This window comes from Lacerta agilis, chromosome 4 (genome assembly GCF_009819535.1).
Source record: "Lacerta agilis isolate rLacAgi1 chromosome 4, rLacAgi1.pri, whole genome shotgun sequence".
In the NCBI taxonomy this organism is placed as follows: Eukaryota; Metazoa; Chordata; class Lepidosauria; order Squamata; family Lacertidae; genus Lacerta; species Lacerta agilis.
Genome location: NC_046315.1, coordinates 9,232,809 through 9,245,142, shown reverse-complemented (window position 1 = coordinate 9,245,142; position 12,334 = coordinate 9,232,809). Strand labels below are relative to the sequence as shown.

General features: G+C 46.5%; 1 protein-coding gene across 1 annotated transcript; it reads right to left on the bottom strand.

Annotated features, from left to right (window-relative positions):
- Positions 1–7,773: 7,773 nt before the first annotated feature.
- On the bottom strand, positions 7,774–9,528 carry LOC117045198 (mid1-interacting protein 1-B-like). The gene is made up of 2 exons (XM_033146020.1): positions 8,989–9,528; positions 7,774–7,979 (listed from the first exon to the last, which is right to left on the bottom strand). Exon 1 carries the CDS (start codon positions 9,405–9,407, stop codon positions 9,012–9,014), a length of 396 nt encoding a protein of 131 aa, XP_033001911.1. The 5' UTR covers positions 9,408–9,528; the 3' UTR covers positions 7,774–7,979; positions 8,989–9,011.
- Between the last annotated feature and the right edge of the window lie 2,806 nt (positions 9,529–12,334).

The window sequence follows — 12,334 nt, the reverse complement described above, 5'->3', positions numbered from 1 at the left end:
AGGGGAGTTTGGAATCAGGTTTAATTAATGAATGGGATTGCATGATATGGCAATAGTTGCTGCTTTGGGGCAAAGCTAGATGTGACACTAGATTATTTCTAACAATTTGGAAGACAATAATCAGGCATCTTCACAACATGACCAGTCCAATGAAGCTGATGTTGAAGAATCATTGCTTCAACTCTGGTGATCTTTGCTTCTTCCAGTACACTGGCATTAGTTCGCCTGTCTTCCCAAGTGATGTGTAAAAAATTTCATATAACCGCAAGAACAGATACCCTACCTGAAGAACTGGACTCTTTAAGTTGGGTAGGAATAAAAAAAGTAGCATACTTCAAAATACTATAGAGAAATAAAGTGCATCTTTAATCCAATGAGCATATATAATTGTTGAGTTTTTCTGTTTTGCCTGAAGTTATTGAGCTGATTTTCCAAGACATTTTCCTGCCCAGACACCACTGCCAACTGCATTCTTCCAAAAATGTCTGGAAAATCCAGACGTATGGTAACCCTAATATATAATGTTCATTGCACCTGTTCAATCTTGCACTTCTGGTTTAGTTTTGTGTGCCATTCCCCCACCCCCATGCATTTTACACGATAGTAGTGCTTATTGCACACAGACAGATGATGAATCCTCTTCATTTTGATAGTATCAGATAGAAGTGAATACCGTCTAGTGTGCCAGATGCAAATGTAGTACAGGAATATGTTACACCCAATGCAGGTGTCTCAAACAAGTGAGCCAGGCTGTAGGAGAAGTGGAAACCCTCTTTAGTGCTGCTAACCATTCTGACATGCCACAATCCCTGTTGGCTTACCATGCAAGCTCTAGATTCTGCCCGTATGATCCTTCATATCCAGCTCCTCATGCCCTAATAGTTCTATCCCCAACATCTCCAGATAAGAAGCATAAAAGAACACGTGTTTTTTGATTAATATACTGCCCTTAATCTAAGCACTGCAAGGCATATTACGGTATAAATACACAAAAATGCATAACACAACGACAAACAATACCCCCCTCCATGCCCTTGATCAGGCATCCCCAAACTCGGCCCTCCAGCTCTCTTTGGGACTACAATTCCCATCATCCCTGACCACTGGTCCTGTTAGCTGGGGGTGATGGGAGTTGTAGTCCCAAAACATCTGGAGGGCCAAGTTTGGGGATGCCTGCCCTAGATTGTTTAATTAACCAAAGACCTAGGGAAAGAGGAATGTTTGCATGCCACATCCAAAGAGATGTAATGGAAGGTGCCAGGACGTGTTTCTTTTGTATTATAAGGCCTGAGGTTAAATTCCCTGCAGGTACAACTAAAAGCAGTGTGTGTGTCTGCTTCACAGGCCCAGGTATAGTTGCACAGTACAGTTAAAAGACCTGGGCTGGAGATGCATATTCACATTTCCGTCCTTGATGAAACTTCAAGCCATTGCAATTCTGGGCTGCATCAATAGGAGTATAGCATCTAGATCAAGGGAGGTAATAGTACCACTATATTCTGCTCTGGTCAGACCTCACCTGGAATACTGTGTCCAGTTCTGGGCACCACAGTTCAAGAAGGATACTGACAAGCTGGAATGTGTCCAGAAGAGGGCAACCAAAATGGTCAAAGGCTATGAGGAACGGCTTAGGGAGCTGGGTATGTTTAGCCTGGAGAAGAGAAGGTTAAGGGGTGATATGATAGCCATGTTCAAATATATAAAAGGTTGTCATATAGAGGAGGGAGAAAGGTTGTTTTCTGCTGCTCCAGAGAAGCGGACACGGGGCAATGGATTCAAACTACAAGAAAGAAGATTCCACCTAAACATTAGGAAGAACTTCCTGACAGTGAGAGCTGTTCGGCAGTGGAATTTGCTGCCAAGGAGTGTGGTGGAGTCTCCTTCTTTGGAGGTCTTTAAGCGGAGGCTTGACAGCCATCTGTCAGGAATGCTTTGATGGTGTTTCCTGCTTGGCAGGGGGTTGGACTGGATGGCCCTTGTGGTCTCTTCCAACTCTATGGTTCTATGATTCATTGCACAACCTGTGGAGCGCATTCCCTTCAGATGTTTTGCACTAAAATTCCCATCGCCCCTGACCATGAGCCATGTGGGCACCAGGTTGTGGAAGGCTCCTCTGGAGCAAATGGGGAGCACATTAGATGCCTGAAGCCATGAATGAACATTGCAGCACGACACGCATTTGGATGTATAGCTAACACAACCAGTCTACACAGACAGTTTGTGATGTTTCAGGGGAATGCATATCTTGAATGCTCCTTATTCAGCCCCCTGTATTTGCTAGAATAGCACAAACCTCTTAAAACATTTCAAGCCGGACTAGGTTTTATTTACTTAAGGGATTTTGTACCAGCCTTTCACCCCAAGGTCTTGGGGGGGGGGGAGGAAATCACCCAATTTTTAGGTGGCCCACAAGACCCACTCCAACTTTATGGTTTTATGCAATGTTGACCCAGCATTGCATACCACACACCTGCTGAAGCTGCCTGTTCAAACAGACCTCCCATATTTGCAGATTTTGACGGCTCTTTGTTTTGGGTGCCACGAGCCTTTTCAAGAAGCAGAGCTGAGTGACCTGGAAGCCTGTTTGCTTAGCTTTTTCGGCAGCCTCTCCTACCTGCTTTCTGTGAGATTATGAAGGTTAAAAAAAAAGTTCAATATAATCTATTTCATCTTCTAAGGTTAGTAAAAAAAATAATAATCCTGCAGACTAAGAAACTTTAGGATCCTAGGAATGTGCTGTATGCTGAGTTGAACCATTGATGCCCCTGGTTCAGCTGCATGGCACCAGAGTATTGCATTTTTCCTCTCTCTCCCTCTAACACTGTTCTTTGCTCAGGCAAACAAGAGGGTCCCATATTCCAGACCCCCCAGTGCCGGATTTACGTATACACTAAACAAGCTATAGCTTACGGCCCCCCTCTCTTGGGGGACCCCATAAAATGTAAAGGGGAAAAAACACCGCATGTACATTTCCAAAATATAAGATGAAAAACAAATAAAATAAAACCTACATACAGCAACAGTGTTTTGTGTTGTGTAGGCTCCTATGATGTAAGTGATGGGCCCCGCCTGCTAGCCTGCTCCCTAAAATATCACTGGTTTGCTCATTTCTATATACATGGTGTCTACATTCTGCATGTGCAAATGGCTTGAGATACCTATTAGGTCCATAAATGACCATATAGCATATATTCAACACAAAAAAGCAGCAATTTGTTGTTGACAAAGGATAGCTGGACATATAAAGGGCCCCATTACCTGCAGTAGTTTAGGGTCTCTGTTGTTGTTGTTGTTCAGTCGTTCAGTTGTGTCCGACTCTTCGTGACCCCATGGACCAGAGCACGCCAGGCACCCCTATCCTCCACTGCCTCCCACAGTTTGGCCAAACTCATGCTAGTCGCTTCGAGAACACTGTCCAACCATCTCCTCTTCTGTCGTCCCCTTCTCCTTGTGCCCTCCATCTTTCCCAACATCAGGGTCTTTTCCAGGGAGTCTTCTCTTCTCATGAGGTGGCCAAAGTACTGGAGCCTCAACTTCAGGATCTGTCCTTCCAGTGAGCACTCAGGGCTGATTTCTTTAAGGATGGATAGGTTTGATCTTCTTGCAGTGAGAAACCTAGAAAGCATCTTAAAAAACAGAGCCATCACCTTGCCGACAAAGGTCCGTATAGTTAAAGCTATGGTTTTCCCAGTAGTAAGGTATGGAAGTGAGAGCTGGACCATCAAGAAGGCTGATCGCCGAAGAATTGATGCTTTTGAATTATGGTGCTGGAGGAGACTCTTGAGAGTCCCATGGACTGCAAAAAGTTTAGGGTCTCATCAAACCTAAATCCGGCCCTGAGACCCGCTACCAGTTTTGGTATCTATTTCCTGGCTACAGGACAAGTTTGGGGAGTCATGCGCTTCTTTCAAAGAAAACAAACATCAGTTCTTCTTTCGGGACATGGGTTGGTGTCACCTGCCCTGGGAGTTCCTGGTTGAGACCAAGCATGTGACAGAAGGTTGATCATCTCTCAGCCAGGTGCAGATTTATTAAAAACCAAGAGGGACATAAGGCTGGAGCAGTTTGCGGCAGGATAACAGCAGAATTTGACATCGCTGGATGCAACTGTTTGGCAGCAGATTCAAGGAGGCGATAGGGAAGAATGCTATTTCTCAGAACATGTAACTGATGTATGGGATTCACTGCCACAAGGCATGCATGGCTATTAAAAACAAATTCCTGCAGTTTAGGCCTATGGGTGTCTTTGGCAGCTAAAGCGAGCATCCATATTCAAGCGAAGTGTACCTCTGTATATCAACAATTAACTAATTAATTATGTTTATATCCCACGGATAAGGCATACGTAGAAGAACAACTCCCCGTTTTACCCTCACAACAACCTAGAGAGGGAGGTTTGGCTGAGCGTGAGTGACTGGACCAATAAGGTGTGTCATTTCAGAGGGGGTGAAACTTAATTTTTGCAAATTTATTCAGTGAGGGATCTTCAAAATACGTTTTTGGGTGTGCAGAATTCAAATCTGCTGTTATTCTTGTGATTGGACAACATTTAGCTTAGTAAGTCTGCATTTGGTGAAGAAGCACTGCTTTTGTGGGGGGCGGACCAAAGAATTTTAATTTTACCTTCTGAAGATGTCAGGCCATGCTTAATAATAATAATAATAATAATAATAATAATAATAATAATAATAATAGATTAAAAGAATATTAATATGTAACATAACTGGAAGTACTTGGCAATCATTTTTAACCATTTCTATGGAACCTTACACATATTTCACTTACCGAGCAAAACAAAATTGCATTAACGTAACCAAAATGTCCTTTGAATTGAAAAGATCATTTGAATTCCACCCCTCATTTTGGGAATTTGAAAGCTGGAAATTGTTGACACACCCTACTGGCCCAAGGTCACCCAGGGAGCTTTGTGGCCGAGCAGGGATTCGAACCCTGGTCTCTCAGGTTCTAGTGTGACACTTTTAACTTCTGCGCCACACTGGTCCTTGGGTTTCTTTGGCTTAGCCACGATATTGTCCATAACTGTATAACATCGACTTTTGCTGGTTTTGCACCATGCTTCGGAGTCCCATAAATTCTCGTGTCTCCTGGAAAGATCCCAGGTGACTCAACCTGGAACATGTTTCGGAGTGCTGGTCACTTTTTAAATACTTCCATCCCCAGGAGTAGTCAATACACCTGTCAACATTATAAACTACAGGGCATTTTCCTGCAGCCTTTCTGTTCCTAAAGGAATGAGTGCTGCGTCCCCAGTTGCTGGGCTCCACACGAACCAGTGACATGCACTGTGTCCCCCTTTCGCTTTCCACCTGCTCCTTCCCCTTCTGGGGACATTCCCTGCATTGGTGTTCTGGATGCATTGAAGTGGGTGGAGCCAGTTTCAAAAGTGGGTGGGGCCACAGGTGAGTCATATTGGAAGGGGTTAATTAGCTAACCTGTATATATTTACCTGAATGTATTGTTAGTCTAGAAGTATAAAAGTATAAAAGTATAAAAGTGCCTCTGTTAAGCTTTTCTGTATGAAACCGCTCTGTAAAGCTGTGAACTCTGATCTGCATTGCACTGGCAAACTATGACTAAGTGTCTGGAGATAACAGTAGACCCTGCACAGAGAGTAACTGTCCTTGCATAGAGAGGAATTGTCTAGGTCAAGAGATAGGATGGCCTTGCTAGAGTGCACATGAACCAACTCAGGGCTAAATGTCCCTTTTGCCTTATATGTACAACAGGAAATGTACAACAGGAAATGTTCCTTATATGGACAAGAGGAAGAGCCAGGGAACTATCTATAAGAACTGTCTGAAAATTGACTAGTTTTGTACTTGCTTCGATGTCTGAACACGGCAGGTACCTCTGCATGCAGAAAATAAATCTTTCTCTCTCTGAAGCCAGCAGCCTCAGGTGTCTTTCTGCTCCCATGTTTTCTCACCGGGTGCAACCATGGGAACCCGTAGGGGCAAATAAGACTCCAATATGACTCTTCCCTTCGTGGACTGGAGCTGCGCAAAAACCAGAGGTTTCTACACTATGGTTACCAGATTATATTTCAATGAATCCGGGGACACTTTTTATTTTTAATTACATGCTTTATTATCCCTAATTACATCTATACATCAGCTGTTATGCTGTCTTGAGAAGTCTGGAGGAGGAGAGAAACCTGGGGGTGGAGTTGGAAGCAGAGTTTGAGAATAAGACTGTGGGGTGTTCACAGAATTACAGATTTGGAAAGGAACTCCGAGGGGTATCTAGGCCAGGGGTCCCCAAACTAAGGCCCGGGGGCCAGATGCGGCCCAATCGCCTTCTAAATCTGGCCCGAGGATGGTCCAGGAATCTCTGGGTTATTTGTAGGGCATAGGAATTTGTTCATATTTTTTTTCAAAATATAGTCCAGGCCCCCACAAGGTCTGAGGGACAGTGGACCGGCCCCCTGATGAAAAAGTTTGCTGACCCCTGATCTAGGCCAACTCCCTGTATTGGAGGTACCTCAACTCCTGCTCCAATTTGACGTCTGCCGTTCCTGGCCATCAGAGACACGCTCTCATTCACGCTCTCTCTCAGGCTCAGCTGCCCGGCTCCGCACCAGATCGAAGTCATGATCTCACCCCTCCACGCCTGGCCCAGCAGAGAAACCGTGCTCCTTGCCGTGATCTCTCAAAACAAAGGGGGAAGGGGGCAGGAGATGGGGGGACTTTCTGGATCATAGAATCATAGCATTGGAAGAGACCACGAGATGCAGAAATCTTTTGCCCAATGTGGGGCTCAAACCCATGACCCTCAGATTAAGAGCCTCATGCTCTACTGACTGAGCTATCACAGCTTCTGATGAAAGACAGTTCTGTGGTATGGTGTATGTTTCACATGCAAAAAGTCCCATGTTCGTTCCCCAGTATCCCCAGGGCTAGGAAGGGATCCCTATATGAAATCCCTTAGCAAAATACTATACTGGGGGGGGGGGGCTTCTAGCAGGGACAGCCAATAGCAGCTCTCTCTTGCAGCTGCCATTCTAATGTATGCCACTAAGATGACATCACTCCATGGAAAATTAAAATGGCGGTCCCTAGTAGACAAAACAGCAGGGGGGGGGAGATAAATCCCTCAGACCCATGACTAGAAACCAGGTAGAGTTGTAATATTTCAAAAAGTGAAAATCTGGACACAAAAGCCCCTTTTTTTGTAAAGTTGGTGAGCTTATATGTGTGTGTGTGTGTATTGGCCAAAGTTGTTGAATTTTATTGGCAAATTCTTTTTTAAAAAGTTTTTGAGCTATTTTTTTAGGAAATTCGCCAAAACCCCCCACTTCTGATATGGGCTGCCATATGCCAGGATTTTCCAGGACATCTTAAAGGATTTCTGAAAATTGCGCCCGGACGCTGTATTGGGGGGAAAGTGTTGGTGCGCCCTTAATCACAGTGCAGCACACACACAAAAAGGCTGAACGGTGGGCCCTGCCAAGGCACTGATGCCCTTCATTTCCTCACAGCTGCCATGTGGTGGCACGGAGCTTGTCTCCAGTGAAAAGGATTTCAGATAGCAAGCGTAATAGGCAAAGAATCTGGATGGGAGCCATTACCTGTCAGGGTTGTTGACAACTACAGGACTAGATGAAACAGTGGTCTAGGCAGATTCAAATGATGCAAAGTACTTTATTAGTCTGAATTAAAAGCAATACTTAAAACACCAGAAAGCAATGGAAACCCAAGGCATACGTTTGCCATGGAGTTTATACATATCCATAAATACCATACAGATAGCTGTTTTGTTCACAAATATAATACAGATAGCAATGACGTTCACAAATATCAGTGCTTGGCTTATTCAAGTAAAGTCCATGCTACACAACGTGGTGGGGTGGATGCTGCAGTCAAGGTCTCTAGAGTGTCCGTTAAGAGCCTCCTTTGCACAGCCTCAGACAGAGGACCCAAGTTGTACACTTGTGCACAGGTTCAGAAATGCAGGTTGTCCTGTAAAACGGAAAATGGAAAAGGTGTTAACAAGGTGCGTTGTGGCTTAATTTAAACCAGGGGTCCCTGTGACTCAGCTCCAGAACTTTACTGATAGCCAACATGGGGTTCTTCTGATGTTCTTGGGGTACTACAATTCCCATATTCCCGGTCAACATGACCAATGGTCAGGGATGATGGGAGTTCTAGTCCAGCAACATTGGAAAGGGGTCCAGGTTGGGTACCTGGAGCCTAAAGAAAGATATGTGAGCCCTCAGTGCTATAACATTGTTAACAGTGTCTGGATAGGACCCCACTAAGAGCCCTACTCTAAGCTTTCCATAGAATAAATAGTCTGTATTCCAAAGCTAAGTCATGCAATATGAGTGAAGCAACAGAAGAAAGGGTACCTCTGAGAATATGCAGAGGTCCCAACCCTCACCACTGAAAAATGGACCTGTCAAGTCAGAAGATGGGCATTCCATAGGCCAGCCTGTGTTGACCTGGTGGCCACAACTTCCCTCAGCCACAGCCAACAATGGCCACCAAATTAACCGGGAAGGAAGGAAGAGTTTGAAGGCATATTGTTAAAAGCCCCTTGACTCTGTTAACAGGCAGTGCAGCAACAGGAGACTACAGTACGGTGCTGCAAAATCATGTGTTATCACATCCCCTTCTATTGGTCGATGGCCACAATATGGAAAGTTTAAAAGCATGGATGCACACAAACATGGAAGGAAAACAGAATGTTTGAAGAAGAAGAAGAAGAAGAAGAAGAAGAAGAAGAAGAAGAAGAAGAAGAAGAAGAAGAAGAAGAAGAGTTTGGATTTGATATCCCGCTTTTCACTACCCGAAGGAGTCTCAAAGCGGCTCTCATTCTCCTTTCCCTTCCTCCCCCAGGAAACCAGCTGATGGAGCCTTCCACAAGCTGTTCCCGCCAGATCTTTTGGACCATGGCTCCCATAGTCATGCTGGCTGGGCTTGAGGGAGAACACTAGGTGGGAGAAGGCCGAGAGGGCCGATAACTCACCTTTGGTGTCCTTGGCGTGTGTCTCACCAGCGGAGGGAGATTTCGTTCTGGTTGATCTGCCCCATGATTTCATTGTATTTGGAAGTCACGGCGTTGGCTCTCCTCGTAAGCTGGGTGAGGACGCGGTGCAAGCCGGACACGTGGTAACGGAAAAGATCTTCCAGATCAGCCTTCCCTTTGCTCTCCTCTTCCTTGAGGCTGGGATCCTGGAAGTCAAGAGGTGCTAAGCCAACCTCTGCCCTCCCCTTGATGGATTTGAGCAGAGTGAAATCTTCATACAGGTCTCTCTCGCCGGAGTCTCCATTGCTCGAGTCGGTCTCGAATGTTTCAGCCTGGTCTTCCAAGGAGACCCCGAGGAGAAGGCTGGGAAACAGAACCGTTTGCTCCATCTTGCGGACGGCAGAGACGTATCCTTCCATGGCGATGGGTCGAGGGGGGGTTCTCCGGGTCTGAATTTGGCTTCTTTTTCAGAGTCCCAATCTGCGCTGTGTGCAGGAAAGGTTAGCTGGGTGAGCTGTGTTAGGTTTCAGCCTTGCTGGTGGCAATTTATATAGCGATCTTGGTCACTTTCAGAAAGCCTGAGTGGGGTAGTTCCATGCCAGTTCTAGACCCTCCTTTCCCAGTGAGCCAATCCCAGCTTCCCGGGAATTGCAAGATTTGGACAATGACTCGTCTGTGGCTTGCAATGTGGTTTTATTTACAGTCTGGATTCTTTCCCAGATTCTTTCCCAAACCCTTTTGCCTCTATCAGCTGCTTGCCACCAGGGTCCTTGAACAGATAATTGAACAGCCAGTCTGTGCACACTTCAAAATGGATGCTGTGATTACTAAGACCCAGCATGGGTTTTTCAAAAACAAGTCATGCCAGACAAATCTCACTTCTTTCTTTGATAGAGTTACAGAGGGGCGCGGTGGGCATAATGTATCTTGATTTCAGTAAGGTCTGCCATGATACTCTCAGGGACGTCCTAGCCACAGAGCCCAGTGGCGGAAGGCGCCACGGCGGCAAGTTCTGGAGGGCGCCTCCGCCATGCCACGCCGCCTCTGCAGCCGCCTCCCTGCCGGAGGAGCCGCCCTCCAGCCCCACCGGCAGCACCCCCTTCGCCCACCTCTTCTCGGGCTGCGGGCGCCGCCGCGGGGAAGCCGGCGCCGAGCCTCCTGGCGGTGCGGCAGCCAGGGATCCCGCCACTTTGGCCAAGCAGGCGGAGATGGGCCACAACTGGCAGCCGTCGCGGGGAGGACTTTCCTGGCCTGCAGCAAGCACGGGAAGAAGAAGAAGAAGAAGAAGAAGAAGAAGAGTTTGGTTGGATTTGATATCCCGCTTTATCACTACCCGAAGGAGTCTCAAAGCGGCTAACATTCTCCTTTCCCTTCCTCCCCCACAACAAACACTCTGTGAGGCGAGTGGGGCTGAGAGACTTCAAAGAAGTGTGACTAGCCCAAGGTCACCCGGCAGCTTCATGTGGAGGAGTGGAGACGCGAACCCGGTTCCCCACATAACGAGTCTACCGCTCTTAACCACTACACCACACTGGGAAGGGTGCCAGGAGAATGATTGCAAAATTGGGGCTCCGTTTGTGATAGCTGGTTCATACTACCATTTTGCGGGGGGTCATGAGAAGCAGAGATTTTGTGGGCAAAGATGTTTGGCAATGGCTTAAGTCTGGAAATCCAACTCCCCTCTGAACACTGATACATGGTCAGGGTCAGGGCAAAGGGTTGGAAGATGCCTTAGCCCCAGATCAAGCAACGTGTTCATCTAGCCCAGTTACATCTATTCTTACTGGCACATCCATGGCCTCTTCAGGGCCTGGGACAGAGGTCACCTGCAACATCTTGCCCCTCCCTGAAGATGCCATGGAAACCAGCAGCAGAAAGAAACACCTATATGCAACATGAGTATAGGCAGGGGCGTAGCAAGGTAAATTGGTACCCGGGGACAAAATATGTTTTGTCACACCCCCCCAGAGGAATAGGAAGGTCAGGTGGTACCCGGTGCGGAAAATTTCTTGTCAACCCCCCCCCCTTGATTCCCCCCCCCCGCAAAAATGGTTTTACATTATTTCATATTTTCTTACAAAGGAATAATAACAAGTAATAATAATAATGAACTTTTATTTATATCCCACCCTCCCCGGCCGAAGCCGGGCTCAGGGTGGCTAACATCAGATACATAACATTGGTATAAAATCAAACAATAATTAAATTACCTCCTAAAAACATATGAAAATCAAATTAAAGTCTAATTAGATGGCTTTCCACAGGGTTAGGGTTGGGAACAGTAAGTGCTCCACTGAACTGGAATTTCAGCCTTCACGACATAGGAAAACAGCCAAGTGAACAGCTATTTTGGTGGAGGAGGGTCAAGATATTAACCGATATGCATGAAATTTCATATAATCCCTAGTATAGTAAGATAAGACCTTCGGAGCAGGCATTTTTTAAAAAACTCCAAAAAAATTCCAAAAAAATTGTTCCTTGATAATTTGTCACCCCCTCCATTATGGAACCCAGGGCAGCCCCCCCGCCCCCCTTGCTACGCCCCTGAGTATAGGATGGAGGACCTCATAGCAGCACAAAGCAGCTTCCTGGTTTTTTAACCCCTCCTGAATGTCTTCTGCTGACTTCTTCGTGGATTTCACCCGCGTGAAATATTCATTCAGCTCTTGGCCACCATCAGAGTCAGCTTCAAATGTGTCGTCTGGCTCTTCCGAAGACACTCCATCTTCTGCACAGCAGAGAAGCTTACCTCCCATAGCTAGGAGGCGAGATTTCCCCTGGGTCTACAGCTTGCAGGTTTCTCGAGGTGCCAAATGCAATTCAAGGTGGGCTGTAGGTGGTGAGATTAGTTAAATCTTCCAGTCTTACTGAGGACAATGCATGCAGCAAGACTGGGTGGAAGATTGATTTGGGAATGGCACACAAAGGATGAACAGGTTAAATCTGTTATGATACACTGGGTGAAAATGATGTACCGTTGGTATTTATGGGGCGCGGGTGGCGCTGTGGTCTAAACCACTGAGCCTCTTGGGCTTGCCGATCAGAAGGTTGGCGGTTTGAATCCCCGCGACGGGGTGAGCTCCCGTTGCTCGGTCCCTGCTCCTGCCAACCTAGCATTTCGAAAGCACGCCAGTGCAAGTAGATAAATAGGTACCGCCCCGGCAGAAAGGTAAACGGCATTTCTGTGCGCTGCTCTGTTTTCGTCAGAAGTGGCTTAGTCGTGCTGGTAACGTGACCTGGAAAAACTGCCTGTGGACAAACGCCGGCTCCCTCGGCCTATAGAACGAGATGAGCGCCGCAACCCCAGAGTCGTCCACGACTGGACTTAACTGTCAGGGGTCCTTTA

Coding starts and splice junctions, on each gene's coding strand:
- LOC117045198 (XM_033146020.1), bottom strand. CDS start 9,407: ATGGAAGGATACGTCTCTGCCGTCCGCAAGATGGAGCAAACGGTTCTG.